Source organism: Polyodon spathula, chromosome 6, assembly GCF_017654505.1.
Source record: "Polyodon spathula isolate WHYD16114869_AA chromosome 6, ASM1765450v1, whole genome shotgun sequence".
In the NCBI taxonomy this organism is placed as follows: Eukaryota; Metazoa; Chordata; class Actinopteri; order Acipenseriformes; family Polyodontidae; genus Polyodon; species Polyodon spathula.
Genome location: NC_054539.1, coordinates 44,944,288 through 44,971,787, shown reverse-complemented (window position 1 = coordinate 44,971,787; position 27,500 = coordinate 44,944,288). Strand labels below are relative to the sequence as shown.

Sequence of the window (27,500 nt, the reverse complement as noted above, 5' to 3'; positions counted from 1 at the left end):
TTTTAATTGGTAGAGGTCAAGACTCACATGTTTTAAATAAATAACCTTGCCCTATACAAAGTAAACATCATGCTAAATACCATAATTTCTTATTTTTATATTACCATCCCTTTGCAAGACTGTCTGAAAACAAGGACTGCAAACAGAGATATATTTAAACTAGCGTTGTTAACACATAATCACGTTTTAAAACGGTGTTGTTTTGCTAAAGCATGGGTTCCTTTCAAAACTGCACATGTGAATAGATGTGCACGGAGTGGAAACATGTATGGAATAGTTTTGTTTGCTACAAACACTTTATTTATGCATTTATTATTCTTCAATTAAAACAAACTTTTTAAACTTAAACAAAAATGTAAACGGTAGGGAATTTGGTGTTTCCAACTAGTGCCTTTTTTCCTCTTGGCTTTATATCATAGTTTGAGGAGAATTATTGTATGTCTGTTTTCACACAAAAGCATTTTATATTCAAATCTATTTTAGCAATCATGCCCTGCTGACAACTGTTAAAATATGCAGCCAGTGTTGACAAGAGCTTTTCAAACACTTCTGAGCTAAAGTGATTAGAGGACCAGAACAAAAAGTGTGATTCAGATCTATTTTAACATATTTAGCATACTGTTTTCCAATATTTAATGTATAAAACAATATTAATTCAAAAAGCAGCCCTTTAGCTGCCTATGTACAGTATTGTTATAGAGACATAATACATGTATGTCTGTCTGTTTAATATTTTGTGATTTCCATACAAATTATGCAATATAAACACAGGGGTACCAAACACGCATTAAGCACATACAGTTGTCTCGCATTATACCGCTCCCCTTGTATATCACCAGCTATTCTCTGAACAAATGGCACCAATATAAAAACAGTGCTATTTTTACCCGTTTTATCGCCACCCCGCTGTCTGCCACCCGCCAACAGAGTTGTGCAGTTAACCTTTGACTCGCTTTCCTAATTCATCATTAACTGAACGTTCATACCAATGTCATCAACACTCCCGCCCTTGATGGAACGGGTCGATTTGTTTAACCTGAAAAAGGCTTGACGCAATCTAAAATAAGTGCCTTTTATAAACCACAGAATTTTTTTTTTTTTTTTTTTTAATAAATAAATAAAAAGTACGGTAAGAGGTTTGTTTGTTTTACGTGCAAGTGTTTTTTTTTTTTTTTTACTTCGTTTAAAAAAAGTGTTTGCCTGTACATATTCAATGGGTTTTTTTATGCTTAAAAAGGAATGATGTTGAGCTTAAATTGCTTTGTGAAATAAATAGATGGCATCTTTCAATGGGGATAGTATTCATCAGTCTTACAGTCGTGCCACAAACAGTAAAGTGACCAGTATAGTAAAAACAAAACAAAAAAAAAGTATGCTTTTTTGTTTTTATGGAATTGTTAGACACTAAATGAGTGTTTAGTTTATATATTATATATATATATATATATATATATATATATATATATATATATAATTATATAAACTGTTCCTCAAAAGTAACTGTAATTGTATAACAAAAACAAAAAAATTAAACGTTTGAATTTATTGTAAAGATAAACGGTTGTATGTTTTTTTTTTTTTTGTTGTTTTGTTTTTTTTTACCCTCACTATAACGCCACCCTTGCTTGTTGCCCGTTTTTTTCCCATGGCCCTTACCTGGCGGTACAAAGAAGGCCGACTGTACAACTAGAATGAAAAAACTGCCTGAATAGAACAGCTGTAATTGCTGAAATACTTAATGACTTCCCGGAAATTGATTTGGATTTCAAACTGTTTTAAAATTTTGACTAGGATAGCGGTAGAGATGTAAAAATAGGTCTGGAAAGTTTCCTTTCAAAAACATTTCAGGTTTCAAAATGCCAGTACTTAAAGAGTAAGTAGCAGGGGTTCCGGAAAATATAGCATTATAAGTTCCCTACCTGTAATTTGTTGTTTCATTGTTAACATCCTGACAACTTTTTACACTTATAACTTTAAAGTCTGTTTCAAAGTTCTTTTCAAAATGTGGTTTCTAGTGCTCCGATAGTGTAAGGATTTTTGCCCACATTGTCAAACAGGTAACACGGCAATAACGATCCATGATGTGGTACGGAACAGAAAAGCCAGAGCACTTTTTGAAAAGAGCTTTGAAACAGACTTTAAAGTTATAAGTGTAAAAAGTTGTCAGGATGTTAACAATGAAAAAAAATTAAAAGGTACTTTATTTAAGTATTTGTAGCAACACTTGGGGATGCATAACACTATATTTTTAGGAATTATTGTATATACATTTATATCATCCAGATTTCCAACTCATATAGGATTTTCATTATAGCTTCTGACCTTTATTTTATACTTTCAATATTGGCACAGCTGGAGTTCAACATTTACAAAATGTCATAGAAAATATGGGTGAGCTTCAGAGACAAAAACATGTATTTGGCAGCAGGTTGTGTTGCCTTGAGAAACAGACATAGTAATGGAGTTTTGAACAGATTTAATTTTGGAGGATGCCAGACAAGAAACTGTAAAATGCTACTTCTGCACAGGCGCACATCCTAATGCTGTAATGAATACAGAAAAGGCACAATATGAGGAGTCATGCTTTAGCAATTAACATTAATCTGTTCTTTAGTTTCTTGCCACTGGCACCTTCTAAACACCTTGCAGGGATAAGCCAGGCATCAGTATGCAGGTGTATGCATGAGGCAGCAGCTGCTTTGTTACAGCACTTAGGGAAACATGTTTTCCCACAGTAACACCCACCACACATACTATCACAGCGACAGTGACCTAAACAGGATTCTGAAATTGCAGGTTTCACCAAATGCGCTGGGGGCCATATATTGTACCTTCCTGCCATCTGTGTACTTCCACCCAAAGACTGTGCTTAGAGGAACAGAAAACTGTATCATGCTGCATATAGTTGTGTGATTGTGAGCATTTGGAACATCTGTGCTTATTCACCCTCAGCATGCCACTATTTTAGTCGACTCTATCCCAAGGGCATGCACAAAGTTTTTGATGGTTGTCTTGTAGTTAAAGTCACATCATATTATGATTTACATTCACAAAACTATTGATTGGTTCTTTTTTTTTCTTTTGAACTGCTGATGATGTAGTTCCTCTGAGAACCTGGCCCATGAACACCTTTTGGGCGATGTTTGACAACTCCAATTTTTCGTTATCTTCAACAGTTCTGTATTTCAGTACCCATGACTAGAGCTGCTGTTATTGTACCAATGACAAGAAACATTGGCGTGGCTTACTGTATTTTGCTAAAAAAATTAAACTTTAAAAATGCAGCTTGCAATTACCAAAGATTTAAGCTGTGATGCGCATACACATTGAACAAACAATACTGAACAAAGAATTATTAACAAATATACAGTAGCATACATTACTTAGAATGATGTACTACAGAATGCTTCAATATCCTGAATTACATTTCTCAATACCTTTGCTTAATTCGAAAGACAGTCTTGGTCCCAAATTTTCTCCATATAAAACATGTGCATCCTGAATTTAATTCAACACCATGATTTACGCAATACTTATTACTGGTACCGTAGGGATAAAAAATATTAAAGAGACTAGTGGATAACTCGACACCTCTGACTGGAAACGGCTCATTCATTCATAACTACCAAGTGCAGCTGGTTACAGTGTCAGTTCAAATGAATTAAAAGCAAAAAATGAGTTCTTGTTCAATTGGCTTTAAGCTCAGGTTATTCTGGATAACAAGCTTGTCAGCAGACCTTTCAAAGCACATGTTTTTGCACGCAAAACACTCAACAATGCTTGATTTCTGTGTGAAACAAAGTAAACAAAAAAAAAAGTTGTTTATTATTATTTTTTGTTCACCAAGTTAATTGACATGGGGTATTAATATACTGTATTTGTGTGCTTAAGTAATAATACATTGTTTCTGTTTTTTTTTTTTTGGCAAAATGCTTTTTAAATACAGTTTATTAGAACATTAAACATTTAAAATTTTTATCAGCACTAAATATGTATTCATAAATATCAGTGCTCATGAAACAGTACTTTTGTACAGTGTGCTAATTGTACAATTGACTTTTAGCTATTTACAAAAATGCAGTAAAACCACACTGACAGAATAATTGGGATTGTTAGAGGTCCCTGAGGACTAAGTTTGGGAATCACTGTTCTGCTCTAAGCTCATGAGGAGCAACATATAAAAGTGCATGGAAGGGCTTGCTTAATAATTAATTAAACATTTGGGACCTCAAGGGTTGTTTCATGTCTCTCTCGATAATGTTTGATGAAGTAAGTTCCAGCCTTAACAGAAATGTATCACATACATAGTACTGTGTTTTGCATAATGTAGGAATACCTAGTGATGTCTTAGATGAGGACAATGAGGCTCTAGAGACTCAATGAAGCGAGGGAGGAGGAAGATGTTCCTGAAGTTGCTTTACCAGCTGTTGTTTCAATCCATATCTTGCCATTTTTGTGTGAATTCTTAATACACCGCCGGTGGGAAATTATAAGCAGTATGGGCTCATGCAAAATATTAAGCAGGTTTGAAAATTCTTATAAATATTTTTAGCTTTAGTAAGCCCATTATCCTTGCAATGCACCATGTTGAAGTAGCACGCGATGGATGCGTGGATACAAGGTAAGAGCACTTCACCTAGAGTACAACACAGGACTTGGTTGAATAAATCCCCAACAGTAAACACTTTTTTGTCATTCAAGTTAAATTGGTGCATGCGAACAACTTATGTGGCACCATTGGTAATTTCTCTGCTACTTGATTTACACACAAGTACAGGGGCTTGAATTTCAGCGTGGGATCACAGGAATCACGCATTTTCCAAGGTACTCCTGCATATCTGCAACTTTCAGTGCGGGAAAATCCTGCAGAGATAATTTAATACACTAAGCTACTGTATTTTTCACCCAATATAGAATGCCTGAAACGCTACAACAGTCTGTAAGGAAGCGGGTGTCAGTGACGAAAGTACTATGAGCCGCATTCTGAGTAGTTCTGGTTAAAATAAATAAAAAAATAAAAGTAGTGCTGGATATTTTAAGTGCCGCAATACTTTATTCTCTCGTACGTGATTCTCGGCCGTTATCGTTAAGCATTATAGAAACTTAGCACACTGCAGTATAAGTAAACCGTTTTGGGGAAAAAAAAAAAAAAAAAAAACTCAGCCCCATTCATTTTGGGGCGCCAGCTCACCAAAGGTTACACACATATTACTCAGGGACCACAAAAGCCACCTATGGCTTGTTTAAAAGTACTGACTCTGGGCTTTCCAAAGAGGTATTCAGTGTGTGAATGCTGTACTCCTAGCTGGAACTACCACTGCCTGAAATGAAGGCTCTCATCATGTGACAGAGTTCACAGCTTAGGTTCGATTTTGAGTCTATTGCTCCATCACTGTAGCACCTAGACTGAAAGGGGTGGTATCGTTGGAAAGCTTAGAAGCTCAGCTCCCTCACGCCCCAATGTTCATTTCATACTGAGGTTCAATGGTGCATTTTTTTTTTTTTTTTAAATCATCTATGATTACAACATATATATCGTAGTGACCAAACATGATTTATTTTTGGAAAAGCATTGGTTTTTTTTTTGTTTTTTGTGGGTTTTTTTTTTTACATACATTCTCATCTCTGCCACATATAGTATGCCTGATCCTGTTGCAACTCACACAATATGAAAAGGACATTTTGTGGCCTTTCATATGATATGTTACATGCATGCAGTACACATTGTCCAGTAGTTAAACATACATAAATGAAAACAGTGAAAAACAGGCAGAAAGGGCTGAGTGTAAAAAAAAAAAAAATGGAACACAGATTAAAAAGAAAAGCACCTTTTTCTTGTGCTGCAGCAAAAACTTCACATCAGGCAATGACAAAAGCAATGGAGAGTGCTCTGTCTCACAGCGATGAACAGCCGTTAGGCCTTTGCAATTCCCCCTAACATTTTGGAATCTCCCCACAGGGGGGAAATCCTCCCAGTGCACAAAAATGAAATTCAAGCCCTGCAAGTATAGAACATTATTTTGGTTTAATTAATGTCAAACACTGATTCAGTCTGAACTAAAACTCAGTAATTGGTAGTAGGTACACGTAAATGCCCATGTGACATACTAACTACTTAAGGTTAGCATTATTTACAGACATTAATTAATTTGCTAGCACAGTCAAACTCTGCTATAACGTACCACATTCGGACCAGAATTAGTTTTTACTTTGTAAGTAAGGTACGTTATTTCAAAAAATGCCTTTATTGCAATACATATGGGGAAAAGTAGTCTATTTTTGGAAACTGCAACACATGTAATACATAGAAAAAGGGACAAAAATGTATTTGACAAATTTTGAACATTTGGAAGTTAAAAATAACAAATGATTAGCTAAAGTATTATTTTCAAGTAACTTATTTACAGTACCGTATTAAGAAAAAACTAACTATTAAATAAGTTTTAAAGCAGCGATAACAAGTTTGGGATTTTGTCTGTCCATTCTACATATGTTTTAATAAAATGATGGTGTTCAACAAGCTCTGATGACAAAATGCAAAAAAGATCTGCCTCAGTTAAAATAAACACACACACACACACACACACACACACACACACACACACACACACACACACACAGGCAATTGTTACCGCTAAGATCATGGATAACATTACCGAAACATAACAAAAGAAAATTAAAGAAGAAAGATTAATTAATGTGCAAGGACTGTATAAATTATAAATATTTACACACCAACTGCTTGAATGACATTAAAACATATGCCACAGAAACTTAATTACATTCTGGTTGTTTGCATTAGGATTTCAGATCTGCTCGAATATAAGAGCGTATTGTATATAATGATATGATCGTTTAAGTGAATGGAAATTGTTGCCATATCCCCAAAAATTATACTTTAACGTTGGCGTGGAGACAAATATAACATTGTTGCATAGATACTGCAATCACATATCCCTATATTTATAAAAAAAATCAAAATTAGTCAATTAAACATAGAAGGAGAATATCATATAGTACACAGCTACCTTACATGGTCCTTTCTTACTGCAGAGCCAAGTCATGGCTCCTATTTTGCACTTTTGCCAGCCCTTTCTCATAACTTTGATTCCAGACAAGTGTTCATTTAAAAATAATTTTAAAAATCTACAATACCATAAATTCATTTTTAAAAAGGAAACACTCCCCCCACCCCCAGATGTGTTGCTCATCTAAGAAAAACAAAACAAAAAATACCTTTCCTCTGATTGATAGTTTTGTTTATGTCTGCAAGGAGCCTGTAGTTTGTACATCATCTCACACAATGTACTCTATATAGCTCAAAGTCAGAATCAGAGGCGTATTTAGAAGCCTATCCAATACACAAGTAGAGTAGCACAGTACTGACAGCACACAAGTCTTCTCATAGCAGGAATTTCTTGATTGCCTTGTGTAGGAAACTCAGATACAAGTCCTTACAGATAAGAGATAGTGGTTGAAACTCTCATGACATTTGACTTTGTCGCTATTTAATAAAAAAGCTGGTGACAACAAACAGCCTTGAGCTCAACACAGGATGGGAATTTTCACTTTCAACAGCTGCCAAAGAGAATTAGAAAGGGCTGGCAAAGTGTTCTTCAAAGTTTGGAAAGAATTCAAATTAACAGAAACTTATCTTATTCTCTCTTATAAATCTTGTAATAGTTTAACATAAAAAACATTTGTGTCTCCAAGTTGGCGGATCACAAATCAACAAGAAAAATAAGATTTGTTCAACTGCACAAAATGAATCATTGTGACCAACCTTAATCATTATATATATATATAGATACACACACTTGAAAAGTCTCAGACATGTTGCATTTTCCTACTCTGATGCATTACGCGTAGGCTTGCTACTATTCAATTTTTTTTTTCGATCTTTATTTTTCAATTGAAGCAGAGAATGGGTGAAATTGACCTTTATGCTTAAAAAAAACCCACCAGACTTTTTATGCCATTGAGAAACGTCTCATTTAGCAAAACATGCACTTATTATCCAGTCTCCACCCCTCTCATGCTTCAGCACAGCTGGAGTCACTGAAGGCAGGGCAGACGAGCCCACTTTGTGCTGACGCAGAGACTTCAGCCGTCGCTCAGGGTATTGTGCATAACACTTAAGTGTTTTTCTCTTGCACCCCATTTTCAAATCAAACCAGTAACTGTCACCGTATATATACCTATAGCAAAAGCCTACCTAAACCTTAACCCACTAATTTCAAAGTAGGTGCTTTGAATGACAGGCGCTGTAGCTGCAAATGAAAGTGTACAGTCGGTGCAGGTTTGATGACTGATGGTCATTTAAATGAATGACAGCATTCTAACACTGACTCAGTCAATGAGATCTGTCAGAATAGGATGAAATGACTGACAGTGAAATGACTTACAGCGATCAGCGAAACATCGTTTTAGTACTGGTTTAACTTGCAGATAGGAATACTTTTTGTCTGGTCTGACTTTCCAGTTTGGTTTCTGAAAGCTGTTTATTTATGTTTTCTTCAGCAGCCTCTGTAGTAGCCTTTTGTTTAATGTGTGATTCTGAAGCTAAATAGTGATCGATTGTATTTTCTCCAAAGACACATTAAGATATGCAAAACAATTACACACCTCAATCTGCATGCACAGTTTCTTTGGGAAATACCTTGAACCTATCATAAGCCGAAATATACTTTGCTTTTTTTGTCATCTATTTCTATTATTTCACCTCCAAAGCTGAAAACTAGATTTTAGCAACCTAAATAAAAACAATGCAGCACCAACTTTGTCCCACCCACTACCGCACAGTAGAGGTCACAGAAAAGCAGTACAGATGCACTGATAGGCTGATTAAAACTTTGTTGTCAATTGCAATAGCAAACAACGTTAATCGCTTTGGATAACTTTTTTTTGTAAATATTATTTGTGGACTTTTTGTTTGTTTTTTGCTTACGTGCAAAGCACACAGCACAGCGAAGGAATAAAAAAGGGCTTCTACAGAAGGAAGATACATAGTTTGCGTCGCTTGTGTTGTGCAGTTTTTCATTTAAACAAGGTTTTTTATTTGTTTTTTTCTCCGTACCAGTCCGTTATGCATTGGCCCTTAAAAGAGGTGAATTTCACGGTGACCCCTGATTTCCGTGAAATTGCAATTTAGGTAGACCCCTACTTTTAGGTAATAAGAATACCTTTTAAATAATAATAATATCAGTAATAAAACAAACCTAAATGAGGTGGGTGCAGTAATTGTATCAATTAAATATGCAATTAAAACCAAGATTAAGATTAAAAAAAAAAACTAAATCACTTTATTACAAACCCCCTCAAATGAAGTCATCACATTGAGCGTCCTTCCTCTCTATACACAATAAATCAAAAAAGCAGACAACAGAAAATAAATTGCAAAATATACTACAGAAACAAAAATCGCCATAAAAACTTTGCTTTCTGTGTTTTCTGACTTCCTAAAATTCAAACAAATCCAACTCGGCAATGTAAATAAATAAGACGTTCACAAACTCAACGGGCTCCTCTGAAAAAACTATGCTGCTGTGAGAAAGTCATACTAACAGTTCTATGCCATAAAAACTAACAGGGCTGGCACCAGTTCTTTTTGGGCCCCAGGCACAGACCACCAAAAAAAAGTAAGTAAGGTCATTTAGGGCAAATGCAGTAGGTGCTTAAAATATTACTTGAAAATTATAATTGTAAGCCGATTCAAATAGCTTAAACAGAGTTATATTCTTCAAGAGCATTTCCACTGAGCATATTTTAAAAGTACTACTAAATTAATGTAAGGTGTTGATCGCATATACCCCTGGGGTCACAGTTAACTTAAGTTAACGCATTTGTGATTTTTTTTTAAGACCAAAGCGTCTTCATTTCATCAGATTGCAGAATTATGAAAATCTTTTCCTATACCAACACTATTTAAAAAAAAAAAAAAATTCTAATTATGTGTTTATAATTTTAAAATATTGGTCACAGCCTACTTTAATACAATTATAATTCTTAATACATCTGTAAGTACAGTTGGTTTTCCATTAAACAGACTGTATCTTAGTTGCAATCAAAGCAGATTTTTTAAAAAAAATGAAAGTCCAAAGCAGGCATTTGCTGAAGTTTTTATTCTTATCCTGGATCAAAAAAGTCATTGATGATTTCTTGTGTATTTTCCCAGCTTTAAATGGAAGGGGCATTTCAAAACAGCTCTGGAGTGACAGGTGCATTATCAATAATTACCCCACTCCTGCTGCCGAGCAGCTGTATATACACTCTCATCACATCTAATGACTCACAAGTTGAACTGCAGAAGAGGCCATGTCTGACTAGGGCCGGATACCTATAAAAGTCTGCCATCAAACAAGAGACCCAAATATATTTTTTGTCTCATTCCCAGTCGGCTTAATACACAGCGAACTGCAAAACCGTATTCTAATCATAGATAATAGTTGCACTTCCCGGTTTGGATACACCTCTATTAGACTAGCTTCGAGTATATAGAACAAAAAGTGTATATACACAAGCTACGTACAAGTGAAAAAAGACTTTCACTGATTATTAGGGAATTCTCCCGCTTTACTTAGCAAAATCACTGATTGTTACTGTTGAAAGCAACTCAATTCATATAGCTACATGTAAAGGTAGTTTTGATTGATTGACACTAGCTGTTACGCTGACAGCAAGATGTTCCCACCAGTACATATTTTCAGACTGCTGGAGCAGCTACACCACCAGCCATTTTTATTTCTATTTAAAAAAATGTTATTTATTTTTTATTAAAAAAATTATATTGTAAAAAAAATATCCTAATGAATAACCAGAAACAAATACACAGTGTATATATTGATCACAAACAGTACACACATGTTACGAATTTCATGTAATACAGCAAAGATTGTACAGGTTTCACCAGTACCAGGTCATAACAGCACTGCAAGCTCAGTCAGAATGCGGGAGAAGTTTGACAAGGCCTGGAACATGAATACACACAAAACATCAACTTGCATTGCAAATAGAGGCAGTTTAGATTTGGGTTGTACTCACACTTTGCTGGAAGGTCATAGCCACAGGTAATCTTGGCTTTACCAGTCCCGCAGCCGTTCAGAGTATGGCATTCATCGAACAGACAGGATCCAGCAGCTCTGTGTATACAGCCATCCACTGAAACAAAGCCAACAGCAACGTAAGGCTAACTACTTCATCAATGCTATTCACTGTTTGTATTACAATAATTGCAAGAAACTGTGTTTAGTCACCACATACTAAAATGAAGTAGTATTATGGGTATTAAGCTTCAGAATTAGTTTAACAAATTGTATTTTATAAATAAATAAAGTTTTATATTTATGAAACTGTACTTTACTGTTGTTAATGAAATTTCTATAACCCAGAACAGTTTCAGGAATAGCAACCTTGATTGTATTAATAAAAATTAACATTATTTTAATAACTTGTGAGTTATAGCTTTGTAAATAGAGTAAGTAATAAAGCATTAAGGTACAAGAGGGCATGGGTTACCATGGACATTGTCACTGCTTCGAGCGTTGTTAGGTACAAGGCGTAGCCGATTACCTGCAACCAACCAAGCAGTGACAATATACACGGTAACCCACACACTCAAGTACCTTAATGCTTTTATAAAATAGATTTACTAACGTATTATAGACAAATAAAAGAGAAAGATTTATTAAGAAATTTGAAGGATAACCTTCCGCAGGAAAAGAATTTTTGTTCTCAATGTCTGCATAATTAGCCAGATTCTTACTTGCACAATGAAGTGTCTGTGATGTTTCAAACCAAAAAAACTAGCATATGAAACCTAGTAGTATTTTTTAATCTTGAAACCAAAATACTGAACAGCTGCTTATAATTTTCGTCTATCTAGTTTAGTCATTATTTCTCTCAAATTATAGTAAGTAGTTAATTGTCACATTACGATTTGCAGGTTTTGTTTTTTATGTGTCCACTAAACTATGACATAGACAGACCTCAGTCCTCTTAAACATATTGACAAAAACCACTGGCTAATATTGTTAAAAGTAAAACCTAAAACTAAAAAGAAAAAGACCTATCACATAACAAAAAGCCTGACAGATTTGCCCTACAGCAGCGGCTTTCAAACTGGGGTACGCAAGCTCTCGTCAGGGGGTACACGACAACAAATCCTGTAATGGCGGGCAACTCATTTTACCACGTTGTAGTACTTTGTGACTTACCAATTGAATCAACAATGCTGAATCTCCTTTCAAATAAAACCACAGCTGTAAAGCCACTTCCTTTCTGTTGAGTGAGGTTAACTCACTGCTGACAGTGCGCTGACCGTTGAGCACAAACATGGTTAATTTACATACTTAAATAGCAGGGCTGTGGTTACTACAGTCTGTAGGCTAAAAAAAATAAAATAAAAAAATTCAAAGATTGTCATTGTATGATGTTGCTTTTTTAAAAAAAATATGTAGTACTTACTAGATAAGTTTACTTTCTGGAGTTTAAATGTTCAGTGGTAGTAGTTTAATCAGTTCAGTGTTTTATCTACCTTTATGTTTTTAAATAACAGTATTATTGAGTTCAGGCAGCTGGGACGCCCTACTGTAGACATCGAAATCACTCACTTGCTCTGTGCTGGAGCTGGAGCGACACAACTGTCACCTTTACTTGCAAAGCTTCCATGTGTTTTTTTTCATTCTTATTTAATTCGTTGAAGAACTCATTTGTCGTGTGAGTGCATTAACCTACACTTCCAAACCAGTAATTACTAATAAAAGCAAAAGTACAATATTATTATTTTTATTATTATTATTAGTAGTAGTAGTATTATTATAAAAATGGAATTGCAGGATTAAAAAATAAAAAGTGTATGGTGGAAAGTGTATGGAATTGGATTCCCTACTCCACACCTATGTGTTCATATCATACAGTGAGTGCTCATCAACAAGTTTTAATTGTCTTACAGCTGACTGACATGAACAGAGGACTGCACTAAACACTTTAGCATGTCAGTATTTTGCTAAAAGTCATTTTTGACTGGCTGATATAAATATCCCCTTTCTACTTTCAACAAATTAGCTTTTGGAAATATTCACCTAAAACAACATGCTTATTCTGGCTAGAGTCGATACTGCACAAGACACACATAGCATTTAAAAAAAAAAAGCCTATATTTGTAACAAAAAAAAAAATCTGTTTTCTCTCTACACTTCTGCATTAGTTGTTAGAAAAGACTTGCTTTCTGATTTTGTTTTAAATTGGAACCTTACTTTTGTTTGTCAAAAGCATTTTTGGCATACTTATTGGAGTGTGGATTTTGAAATAATATGACATCGCATTTTTCGTTGGTCCAGTTAACTAATTGTATTTCATTTAGCTTGTTTTTAACAGCAGTTTTCCATTTACAGTTTTCCACATTTTTATCCTGTTTTCATAGGTATATTATGACCCTATCTCAGATGGGGGTACACAGTAGACTAGATTATTTGGAAAGGGGTACGGGGCCTAAAAAATTTGAAAACCACTGATCTACAGGTAGAGGATTCAACAATTAACATAGTATACATAAGAACTACAATAAAAAATAAAACATGTGTTACAGTAGTTTCTCATATGCTTTGTTATAACAAGCAGGACATCTGGTAAATCACCACACACTGTTCAACCTAATACATCTGAAATGTAGTGCTATATTGCACTTTTCTTTCACAAAAAATGACGATGTCAGTAAAAATAAAAAATAAAACCTTGGAAGCTATTGTACCGGGAGACCATAGTTTGTTAAGGAGAAGACCCTGCTGAGTGACAGTGCATTGTGCACAAAAAGACAGAAAGACAGAAATCCAATTATCCATCTCCAAAGGCTGACACCCTGCTACGAGCTGGACATCAATCATATGTGCAAATCGGAAGATTCCGTATGTGTTATTTCTGCACCACCCCTGTTGAAGATTACCTCACAATGCCTGAGGTCAAGTGCCTTGCAGTTCTTAGAATCCTGTAAACATTTTTTACCAAGAGAAAACAGGTTGATGATTTATACTTATATTTTATATGCTACACCATTTGACTAAAAATCATTTCCTTAACTGAACAAAGAAGTGCAAATTGCATAAACACATTAACATTCATTTTGTTAGGTTCTTTAATATATGACTATTTTGAAATGCACAAATAACTTAAATGTAATACGGTTTCTTCCAAAGATTTGGCTTTAATATTGCACCTTGCCTACATCTTAACTTGTTAAAATGTAGGACTATAATTACCTGGTTAAACTGGAGTAGAATAACATTAGGCAAATACTAGGCAATAATTTTAATAAAGTAAAGTGCAGCAACAGGATACAGACTGATTTTAACAGCAATGTGACACACTAACTGAACCTAAAACCAGCAGTCATGCACTTGACTGAAACAAGAAAAAATAAAGTTACTCAAGGATAGTTTTACTTTTTATTTGCATTAAACCAGATTTCAGTTAAATACATTTACACCTCCTAGTTGTCTGGTTGTGGCAATACTTACTCACAGTTCATAATAAGGAGACACAGGTGTGAATCCCATGCTGTCTGCTTACTTATCAGACATGTGGCACATTGTCATGCAGCTGGATACGTGCAAATCTCAGAAAATGTTAGATGATCATAACCCTGGTTCCCTGAAGTAGAAATGTAACTAATACCGTATGGGTATTAACCTCCTAAAGACCCGAAACCTGTACAAAATATATCAAAGCTGCTAGCAGAGCCTGTGATGCAGTCATGGCCTTGCCCCGAGGGCATAAAATGACAGCAGTCACAGACCTCAGCATCATTTTTCCTTCAAGCCACTCAGTCAGTACTCACACGAGACTGAGGGAAGCCTGCTTGTTAGAATGAATTAACAGCCCTCATAATGGTGATGCAGAGCCGTCACCAAAACTGCATCATGCTGTGGGAGGGTTTGCAAGAAACCAGACCCGAAGCAGCCTCTCGGTCCTGTGCCGCACTGCTGAACCCAGCAGTTGCTCTCACTACAAATGTGCCACAGCACGCATCGCAGACAAGCCTGCTCTTAACCTCTGAAATTACAGAAAAATACAAAGACAAAAGAATAAAATAACTCCAGCCGGAGCTATTGCAGCCTGGTTGAGAGCACAAAGTCAGTGGACATAGGTTCCTTGATCCCTGGGAAGGGGCTTCATGTGGGGCACAAGGCCGCAGCGGGACGTAACAAAAGGCTGTATTGCATAATATACGCGCAATTGATTTTTTTTAAAAAACGATTACAGCGTGAATAAATTACTGCATAAATTATGTAAATACAAAAATTTGCAAAAACAATAATCATAAGCAAAAGTACTTATCTGATAGGCTCCTCCTGTCGCTGAGGTCTGTGAGCACAGAGTGCATTTTATGCCCTCGGGGGCAGGCCATGACTGCGTCGCAGGCTCTGTGAGCAGCTTTTGATATATTTTATTCAGGTTTCAAGTCTTTACGAGATAGACACCGATTCGATAATGGTTACATTTCGTACTTGAAAGGGAAACACTTATGTGACTATTTTAATGATCTAAACCACTAGTACTCAGTAGCTTTCAGTCCATTCCAAATCATGACATTATTCCAGCCAGGTCCTTAATTACTTATTTGAACACCTGCAGTATAATAGGTTACATTTTACAAATAAAACACTTCAGGACACTAAGACAGGTCACCTCTAAACCACAAATAAACTGATTTTAAATCAACAAGTGAAGTCAGTGTTAATTGCGAGAGCGGCTTCAATATAAGTATTTAAGTGTTTATTTGTGGGGAGCAATTTCATCTGGGGAGAATTAACTACAAGAATTAAAACCATAGTGCTTGCAATTTTATATGGTAAACAATATCTATCTAAATAGGGTAATTCCATCATTATACAGAACTTTAAACTCACCTGCACTCATTTTTTGTTTAACCTTGGGGTTATGTTTCTATTTATTTAATATTTCTTATTGATTTACACAGCCACGCAATCAGACAAAAAAGCAAATCTGCAATAGGTCTGATTGATGGAAAAATCCTCACAGGAAGTAATTCCCACTGCTGGAAGGATGTGTGCTTTTGGTAACTTGCAATTAAAAAAAAATGTAATTAATTTAGCGTCAGTTCACGGAATTCATACTCACTTTACATGTTGAATAAAATCAATTCATTTTTGGTTTAAAAAACATGAGGTGAAAAACATGCCCTGTATTTTTCACCTCAAGATTATGGAGCCATGTGACAAGGGTACACCTCATCCCTGTACGTATTTGTATTATTTTGTATTTGTGTTGCATTATTATTTAAAATGTATTGTTTAATTATTATTTATTGATGTTTTGTTTGGTAGGAAAGGAGTTAAAAACCTTCCCTGCTAGAAAATGCTTGTGTAGAATGTGGCCAGTTTGAGGACAGCCACATCAATATAAAAAGCTGCAGCTTTGGCTGATCGAGGAGAGTGCGTTCAGAGGCGGAACGAGACGTGAGTGAAAGAGAAAGCCAGATGGCAAGCCTAGAGCTAGCTGAAATCAAACCATGTGGCCTACAGGATACCAAGATGCAGCACACATCTAGTGTTGCACTTTAAACTTCAACTTCAGGATGCTCAAAAGGCACTTTAAAATAGCTGAGGAAAAAAAGAAATCATCTTTCTGCTATTTTTTCCACAACTGTTTTCAGTGTTTTGAGGAGGTAACTCCTCTCAACTAAATACTAGTGAGACTATCCACCAGCTGCACAAAGCAATGCAGTCCTATTAGTCTATAAACTGAAAACAGCACATTGCTTTAGCTATGCAGTTCTTCATCCTGATCCATGGGGGATTGTTAAGTATAATAAATTATTTATCATTTTTAGCTAGGAAGTTGGACAACTTAGCTACATTTAAGCTTGGTTGACACCGGTTCACATAACAACCAGTGAAATATATGCGCCTACAGTTGCCTATTCCTCCAGTTTATGTGACAGTTCTCACTGGCAGATGCTGTTTTTCTGTGCTGCCATCCAGGCAGAGAAGGTACAGTAAGATACAGGCATGAAACTGCCCAGCTATCTGGTCCTGGGGACGTTACAATTGGCTGGTCTAACCCACACAATCAGGTCTCTGTCGAATTTGATCATATCCCACTCTGAGCCTGGCAATGCATCACCTACTTTCTTTATAGCTGACAAACACTTTATTGCTAGATGGATGGTGTTTTCAATGAAGTCTTAGGACAGTGCATCTTCCTCCCAGTAAGTCAGGAGAACCATCACAAATACAGTGGATTAGAAACAGGTGTGGCTTGCAAATGCACATGAAGAAAGGAACTGGCAGGACAGTGATTATTAAAATGACTATTCTCTTCCCCCAGATCCTTCATAAGATTTCCTGTACCAATATTTCATAGCAGATTCAAAGCAATTGTATATATTGTAACAAGGAGGAGTGGGGGGGGGGAATAGCCTCTCTTCCAGAAATGTGTATTTGTTTATTTATTTATTTGTTTAATTAGTATTTATTAGTTAATTATCCCATGCACCTGGCTATTACTGTAAATTAGAACCAGGTTCAGGGTTGCTGCTGTGTGAAGGAGCCTGATTGAAGGTGTGCTCAACCGTAGAAAAAAAAAAAAAAAGTTACTGTGTACAGCCTTTTTGTGTGATTTGTTTAAAAACTATATGTTTTTGTTTTTGTTTGTTTTTTTGTTTTTTTTTAACAGGTAAACAGCTTAGCTGTCCTGTGTATTAGTGTGGTTCCTGTGTGTGTAGTCAGTGCTCCAAAACGGAGTCAGGTTTTGTTTTCATTTTGGTTTTGTTTTTTAAAAATAGCGCATGAACTTTTGTGTCCTGGGGTCAATTTTTAAAAGGGGCGTTGTTTGGCGCCTCTCGCTTCGAACTAAGTGATAAGTGTATATATATATATATATATATATATATATATATATATATATATATATATATATATATATATATATATATATATATAATACATATATATATATATATATATATACATACACATATATTATATATATATATATATATATATATAAATCAAGGGAAAGTGTGTTTGAAAACAAACAGTGGCGGTATATATAAATAAAGAAAAATGTATTTTTGTATAATTCTAAATAATGATTTCAGGATGTTTCAGACAAAAGCACTTCTTCAGCTGTATATAAAAAGTAAACAGTGCTGTAAAGTTATTATTCTTTAGAATAGAGTAATCATTCCAAGAGATTCCAAAGTTCCCAGTTTGAAGATAAACTCACGTTCCCTGTGTTTCCGAGCAGCATTTGATTCACAGCACTGACTGATCCCACAGATGGTGATGCCTTCAGCGGTGTGGTTGTTGAAATGTCTGGCTCGTGGAAATGCAGTGGCGTTGATTCAAATGCTTCGTAAACGTTCCATAAAGCAATCTGCTCAACGCCTTTTAGTTTCCCCAATGTACAGTTGGCTGCATTTCTTGCAGATAATGTAAAATACTATTCCTTTAGAGGTGCATGTCAAAGGTTCATGGGTGTTGAGTATTGATTTAGTGCCTCTGATCTCAGTTTGATTGTGTTAATCTGTTTACAGGTAGCACATCGTGGTCTTTTGCATAGATGTGCGCCTTTTAAAAGTTCCCCCAGAAGGACGAATCTCACTGTGGACAACAGATTCTCTTAGATTCTTGTCTCTTCTATATGGTATCAGTAGGGGGAGTCTTGAAAATAGGCACTGCAGATGGGTCTTGCTGTAAAAGTTTCTTTGCATAATTTTCTGTAATTATCTGTTGGTAGGGTTATAAGTGAGGACCAAAGGAATTATATTATTTGCATGTTCTTTACTGTTATAATATAAAGCATGCTTTCTGTTTATATTACCGCTTATGGCGATAAAGTCATCATCGCTGCAAATGCGTCGTCAAAATTGTGAATAGGGAATCAAGTCACAGCAAGCATTTTGGTGTTATAAGTCATACCACAGACAAAAATGAGAATTGGTTGGTTTGTAGTAGATAGTGGTGTTAATGGCGAAATTTTATATTTTATATATATATATATATATATATATATATATATATATATATATATATATATATATATATATATATATATATATATATACACACACACACACACACACACACACACACACACACACACACACACAGTGCCTTGCAAAAGTATTTCGGACCCCTAACCAATTCTCTCATATTACTGAATTACAAATGGTACATTGAAATTTAGTTCTGTTTGGTATTTTGTTTTTAAACACTGAAACTCAGAATCAATTATTGTAAGGTGACATTGGTTTTATGTTGGGAAATATTTTTAAGAAAAATAAAAAACTGAAATATCTTGCTTGCCTAAGTATTCAACCCCTGTGCTGTGGAAGCTCCCAGTTCGCACTGATGAAAGAAATTGCCCCAACGAGGACACAATTACCTTGCCATTGACCTCCACCTGTGAACCATTAAAGTTACTGTCACATTTTCTGGATAAAAACCCCACTGCTGAAGGATCATTGGTAAGGCCGTGAATATGAAGGAAAATTAAGACCAAAGAGCGTTCTACAAAAGTTAGACACAAAGTAATACAAATGCATAGATTAGGGAAAGGGTACAAAATAATATCCAAGTGTTTGGATAGCCCAGTGAGCACAGTTGGATCAATAATCAGGAAGTGGAAGCTGCATCACACCACCCAGGCACTGCCAAGAAAAGGCCGTCCCTCAAAACTCAGCACTCAAACAAGAAGGAGACTTGTGAGAAAGCCAGAGAGAGGCCAAAAATCACTTTGAAGGAGCTACAGAGTTCAGTGGCTGGGAGTGGAGTAATTGTGCACCAGCCAACCATATCAAGAGATCTGCATAACACTGGCCTGTATGGGAGGGTGGCAAGAAAGAAGCCGTTACTCAAAAAGTACCATCTGAAAGCACATCTGGAGTTTGCCAGAAAGCATGAGAGTGACCCAGCTGTGATGTGGGAAAAGGTTTTGTGGTCAGATGAGACCAAGGTAGAGCTTTCTGGCCAAAACTCAAAGCGCTATGTGTGGTGCAAACCTAACACTGCCCATGCTTCAAGACACACCATCCCTACAGTGAAGTATGGTGGTGGCAGCATCATGCTGTGGGGATGCTTCTCATCAGCAGGGACTGGGCATCGTCTTACAATTGAAGGAAGAATGGATGGAGCAAAATACAGGAAAATACTGCAACAGAATCTGCTTCAGTCCGCTAAAAAACTGAAGCTTGGGAGGAAATTCACCTTTCAGCAGGACAATGATCCCAAGCACAAGGCCAAAGCAACACTGGAGTGGCTCAAGAACAAAAAGGTGAATGTATTACAGTGGCCCAGTCAATATCCTGATCTCAATCCCATTGAGAATCTGTGGCACTATTTGAAAATTGTGGTCCACAAGCATCGTCCAACCAACCTGAACAACCTGGAGCAAATCTGCCAAGAAGAATGGACCAAAATCACTCCGACACTGTGTGCAAAGCTGGTACATACTTACCTCAAAAGACTTAAAGCTGTTATTGCAGCAAAAGGTGGCTCTACCAAATATTAATGTGTGGGGATTGAATACTTTTGCAAGCAAGATATTTCAGTTTTTTATTTTTCTTAAAAATATTTCCCAACATAAAACCAATGTCACCTTACAATAATTGATTTTGAGTTTCAGTGCTTTAAAATAAAATATCAAACAGAACGAAATTTCAATGTATCATTTGTAATTCAGTAATATGACAGAATTGGTCAGGGGTCTGAATACTTTTGCAAGGCACTGTGTGTGTGTGTGTGTGTGTGTGTGTGTGTGTGTGTGTGTGTGTGTGTGTATATATATAAAATTTCGCCATTAACACCACTATCTACTACAAACCAACCAATTATCATTCTTATCTGTGGTATGATTTATAACACCAAAATGCTTGCTGTGACTTGATTCCCTATTCACAATTTTGACGACGCATTTGCAGCGATGATGACTTTATCGCCATAAGCGGTAATATAAACAGAAAGCATGCTTTATATTATAACAGTAAAGAACATGCAAATAATATAATTCCTTTGGTCCTCACTTATAACCCTACCAACAGATAATTACAGAAAATTATGCAAAGAAACTTTTACAGCAAGACCCATCTGCAGTGCCTATTTTCAAGACTCCCCCTACTGATACCATATAGAAGAGACATGAATCTAAGAGAATCTGTTGTCCACAGTGAGATTCGTCCTTCTGGGGGAACTTCTAAAAGGCGCACATCTATGCAAAAGACCACGATGTGCTACCTGTAAACAGATTAACACAATCAAACTGAGATCAGAGGCACTAAATCAACACTCAACACCCATGAACTTTTGACATGCACCTCTAAAGGAATAGTATATTACATTATCTGCAAGAAATGCAACCAACTGTACATTGGGGAAACTAAAAGGCGTTGAGCAGATTGCTTTATGGAACGTTTACGAAGCATTTGAATCAACGCCACTGCATTTCCACGAGCCAGACATTTCAACAACCACACCGCTGAAGGCATCACCATCTGTGGGATCAGTCAGTGCTGTGAAGCAAATGCTGCTCAGAAACACAGGGAACATATATATATATATATATATATATATATATATATATATATATATATATATATATATATATATATATATATATATATATATATATATATATATATATATATATATAAGCCGTACCGTCGGCTTGGGCAGAGAATCCGTGACCGGGTACCCACCCCATGTGAAATACACTTTTTATGTGAAAAATACCCGGGTAATGTTTTAAGTGCATGATACATATTTAAATACTATATAGTACAAATACATTTAGTTCCTTCAGATCTGTAGAGTTGTGTACCTTTTTCAGTACTGGAAACATCAAAATAATTATAATAAAACACCTCAGTTTAAATACAGTTATTAATGTTAAATACACACCATGATGAGGGATTCTTTGCAACATATATTGGCCATATTCCGCTGTTGTTGTCAACATGGCTGTCATGTTCAGTTTTAAAACTAAAGCAGTAGTACAGCACCGCTATTACATTATGGACTGTCGCAATAGTTACCTCAAATTGAGCCAGCTGTGTTTTGGCAGACATCACAAAACAGATGTGTCTTATGTTGTAACAATAAAGTGCCGTTCCTGATCACTAAATTCTGTCTTCTGAATACAAAACAATGGCATCCAAGCAAAGCACTGGTGGAATTTCTTTATTAAGCAGGAGAAAATAGAATTTGCAAACTCTGCCAAGGAAATACAGTAATCCTTCGCCAACCGCTGGGGTTACGTTCTTGACAACCCCCGCGGTTGGCAAAACTGCAGTTTGTAAATACTAGATCTTATGGGAAACAGAGGGTTAGGCTCTCCACGGCCGCGGTTACACTTATCAAAGCCTATCTAAGTTGCATTTTCCTTCACTAAACACAAATGAAAAACACAGTAACAGTAGGCCAGGGTGTCCTCAGCTCACTGCGCACCAGTGACCGCTGTAGTCTGGCTGGGGGCCTGCAGGCTTGCCTGCAAGCTGCCCAGAGCTGCGTTGTCCTCCGACGCTGTAGCTTTAAGGTGGATGCACGGTGACTATGTAGTGTGAAAAGAAACGGTCGGTTGACTGCACACACTTCGGAGGACGGCGTGTGTTCATCTTCGCTGCTGCCGAGTCAGCGCAGGGGTGGTAGCAGTGAGCTGAGCCTAAAAATAATTGAATATGCCAAACTGGCAGAAAATGATCAGATAATTGGCAACTACTACATCATTAATTTAACCCTTTGAACAGCCTGTCTACTGCATGCGCTTGATTATTATGAGTACAGCTTACAAACCAGATTCCGAATACAAATTCCGAATGCTTGAATTAGGTCGCCACGTAGTCTTCTTTGTTCAAGACTGAACAGATTCAATTCTTTTAGCCTGTCTGCATATGACATGCCTTTTAAACCTGAAATAATTCTGGTCGCTCTTCTTTGCACTCTTTCTAGAGCAGCAATATCTTTTTTATAGCGAGGTGACCAGAACTGCATACAATATTCAAGATGAGGTCTTACTAGTGCATTGTACAGTTTTAACATTACTTCCCTTGATTTAAATTCAACACTTTTCACAATGTATCCAAGCATCTTGTTAGCCTTTTTTATAGCTTCCCCACATTGTCTAGATGAAGACATTTCTGAGTCAACAAAAACTCCTAGGTCTTTTTCATAGATACCTTCTCCAATTTCAGTATCTCACATATGATATTTATAATGTACATTTTTATTTCCTGTGTGCAGTACCTTACACTTTAGTCATAAGAAAAGGTTTTGACTAAAAAATAACAGACAATAAACAATAAATAACAGGGTGGAACTACCACAACAACACATCCTAACAAAAAGGCTGAACTAGAGAGAGAACAAGAGAGAGGCATGAATAAATCATATTCGGGTAAACAGGTTGTGGGGGCAGAGGGAGTGAGAGTGTCTAATGCTTCAGCATATGATTCTCCTTGAAGCATGGAGCAACGCACAGAGCTTGGGGCCTCCTCTTCGCTGCCACTTGATGTTGATAGTAAATATTCGTTGTTTATATCTTCACTGACATACTCGTTGACATCTGATTCAGGGAAAGATTGTATGTATTTGAATTTAAAATCTGAACGTGAATTCAGTATTATTACTAATACTTCTTTCTCACTAAGCGATTTTTGCCGGTTTACAAACACTGTTGACATTTTTGTGACTGGGATAATTATATGTAATTCAGTCAATATCTGGCAGAGGGTGCAAGGAACCTATAAATGGTGTTACAGAAACCTTGTGTTACAATATCATGTGATGAGAGGTTTTGCAGGCTCAGTAATTAGGCTTCCCAGCCAAAGGCAAAACATTTTGCTACTGCGTCCTTGCAATTTTTCAATAAAACCTTTCGAAATCTTTTTCTTGAGAACCGGTGAAGCGATTGATCTGAAACTTGGCATATATCATCAGCATCCAAACCCGCATCAAGTTTGCAAAGCAGAAGTTTCTGCAAAAATGTTAATGTCGAAATGGCTGCCAAACACTTTAACGAAACGCGCCCTTAACAGCAAACTGCTGCTATTTGAACACCGTTTGACCAACAAACTCCAAACTTGGTAGTTATTGTCCCAGTAACAATGGGATACAAATATGTCAAAATGGTTGTGTTTTATAAAACAAGGTGGCTGCCTGGTGTATGTTTACGTCTGAAATTTAAAACTACCTCAGTTGACAAATTATTTACTTGACTAACCGAAACTTCACAAGCATCATCCTTGACACTGTAATACAACTGACTTAAGAAACTGGTGTGACGCATTTCTTCTTGAAACCTCCCAAAATTTTCTTCTTTGGCACCGCTGAAGTGATTGATCTGACACTTGGCAGATATTATCAGCATCCAAACCTGCTTGCAAAGCAGAAGCTGCTGTGATACAATTCAATAGTAAAATGGCTGCCGCAAATTTCATCGAAACGCGCCGTTAAGAGCAGACTGCTTTTATTTGAAAACCTTCTGACCAACAGACTCTAAACTTGGTAGCCATCATTCCGGTGACAGCGGAATACAAATATGTTAAAATGGTTATGTTTCATGAAACAATACATTACATGTTTTCTTCTTATATTTAAAACTGCTTCAGTTTAAAAACTACATTTTCAAAAATGGCATTTGTGCTTTAAACAAGATGGCCGCCTGATGCATCTTCTGTGAAACTGTTGAAGTTGCTGATTTTAAACTTGGCATATTGAGTGGCATATTGAGAACTAAACACGCTTAGACGGGTACTGATACTGGAGCTTGGGAGCGGTAAAACTGCCTGGCAGTTCTAGTTCAAGTTTAAAGCTGCAGAACGTACCGGTATGTTCATACTCCCTGGGGACCAGAGAGCAGTGAACATACCAGTACGTTCGTACTACTCAAAGGGTTAAAAAATAAATAAATACTTAAATTGATACCCGGGTAGTAAAGAGAGACCCGGGTAGCATGGGGTAATTTAAAACCCGACGGGTACCGGGTTTTCAGGTACCTGTGCCGACCTCCAAGATAGATAGATAGATAGATAGATAGATAGAGAGATAGATAGATAGATAGATAGTGGTAATTTAGAAAAGATAACACCAGGCTTTGCAGTATTTATAAGACTTTAATTAACTATAAGTTAATTAGGGGAGTGACGTGCTGTGTGCTGGGGGCAATTCCTCATCCAGAACTTAACTTTCAAACCTTTCAAGACCCAGAGACCTTGATTGCTTTCTAACCTTCTGACGCAGCAGGTCAACATACAGTATGAGGGCAATGTGTTCCACCAAAGCAGCAAATTAGAATCTATAAATAAAAGCCATGAATCACTGTCCTTTTATACAGTAATGTAATCTAGGTCATCTGCCTATATGAAATATTCCAGAGAAATGGCCATACTGCCCATTCTTGTAAAAATATTAATGAACCTAAATATGCAGCTCTCGATGAAAACAGATTTTTTTTTTTTTTTTTTGTATTTTGTTAATTAGATTTGGCTTTTTTCCCTGTTTATTCCCAGATTACCCTTAAGCAGGTGCTCACTGTTGCCTTCAGTGACTTTCCATGTGAGGGAGGCTGACAGCTAAGTAGCACTGTACTCCCTCAGGCAGCAAAGTCCCATTTCTGCTTCTGGGATATTACTGAGCACCTTGACTCAGCTTCTGAGACTCCACTAAGCACTTTCATTCTATTCAGCACTGAGCTCCTTGGCTCACCTCCCAGCGCCAGCATGATGCACACTGCTATATCCCCTCAGTTCAGCAAAGCACTTTGGCTCTCCTCTTGGGACAGCAATGTACACGTTTGGTATCATTTTGGGACTACATCAATCAACTTGGTTCAGATCCTTAGACAAAACCCTTCAAAACAGCTTGGCTCAAAATTCACAGGGTCTATTCCAACAAGCCAGTGGTCCTCAAGTATTTTCCTGTGGGCATAGTTTAGTTTTTTAGTTTTTTTTTTTCTCAGCGGCCAGAATGTTGTGCCCACAGCTCCATCTGACACTATCTGGAATACTGCAATACCAATCTAGTGGTGCAAACCAAAGTTGTTACAATCTTTGATGTGATGTGCTTTTTATTTATTTTTAAGGGAAGTCCCTCATCCTTAAGAGTACATCTATATATTAATGACTACTACACTATGCAACGCAATGCCCTGTGGTTACAATCAAAGGTGCAAAGGCAGCTTTAAATCCCCAGAGTTAAGTTCCAGGGCGTCAGCAGTGAGCCCTTTGACTTTACTCAATGGTCAACATATAACACCTTGGGGTTGATTTTAATAATATAAACAGCAGCGGATCTAACTAACAGTGTCCTTAAACTCATAAACCTGATCTAACACAGACTTATCCCTGTACTTTTATTGTAATGAAGTTAATAATGACTCAATAAAATCACCACTACGGAAAAACACACACACATACGGAGGAATATAGAGTTAAAAGTCAGCTGTATTTATATACTACTCCTTTTAAAATAATGACTAAAGACACTTGACTGTGATAAGGAGGCTCTGAACGTTCAGACAGCCTTAAAATGCAGTGGCTTTTGCTCTCTAAAGAGTGTTAATCTGTAATTTCACCCCCAGACTAAATAACTTTTACCTTTTTCATAGAGAAAGGCAGTGTTCTGCATAACCAAGATTGAGAGTTTCTACATCAACATATTTTCTAGTATGAGATAGATAGATTTAAAACTGGTTCTTAGCTGCTTAGGTTGAAAGCCCAAGAGCTCACATATATATCATAATATAATATATATATATATATATATATATATATATATATATATATATATATATATATATATATAATATATATATATATTAAAAATGAGTGTGGCATGCACAGCCATCTTTATCTATAATAATAAGTTACTTTGCCCGATTGCCACATAACATATTGGGGGGAAAAAGATTTGCTCTCAGCAATGAAAATAAAAAAAAAATTTAACTTATGTTAAAAAAAAACACTTGTCCTGCATTAGTACAAACAGATATAGCACCCTATGTCTGCCTTATCATTGTTAAACATGTTTACTAAAATGTGGTTCTTAAACGAGACCTACAGGGGATTAATGCACTTGTAAAACAAAATGAGGTAAGAGAAGTCCTGCCAATAACACAGACTCCTTTCGACTTTTCTCTATCTTTGTAAGCTTCTCACATTACTTAGCTTTTCTGGGCCACCGCTTCACACCTCTTGGGGACAAACAGCCCATAAGTACTGATGTAAATTATCGTTTAATGCTGACCTCCCCCTGCTAATATGTTGAACTGGTGACAGGTTGTTTTAAAACAATCTTTTCCCTGTCCTTTAAAATCCTTGGGGAAGCTGTACATTTCTAACTAAAAAAAAAGCTGCTACTATGAGATGTGCTAATGGCAATACCCTGTACAATATTTCAACAGCATTTTTCCGACTGCCCCTTGGACCTTTTAACTATGCTGTTTTCATTCATGTGTGCCTACATGAGCTGCAAAACATCTGCTACTGTCCA

The 27,500-nt window shown here is 36.4% G+C and overlaps 1 protein-coding gene across 1 annotated transcript in view; it reads right to left on the bottom strand.

Annotated features, from left to right (window-relative positions):
• Positions 1 to 27,500, bottom strand: part of macrod2 (mono-ADP ribosylhydrolase 2) — a 754,657-nt gene that overhangs the window by 500,932 nt on the left and 226,225 nt on the right. The window contains exon 5 of the mRNA XM_041252938.1: positions 11,041 to 11,157. Coding sequence (XP_041108872.1) covers positions 11,041 to 11,157 — 117 coding nt within the window. The remainder of the gene's footprint in view (positions 1 to 11,040; positions 11,158 to 27,500) is intronic.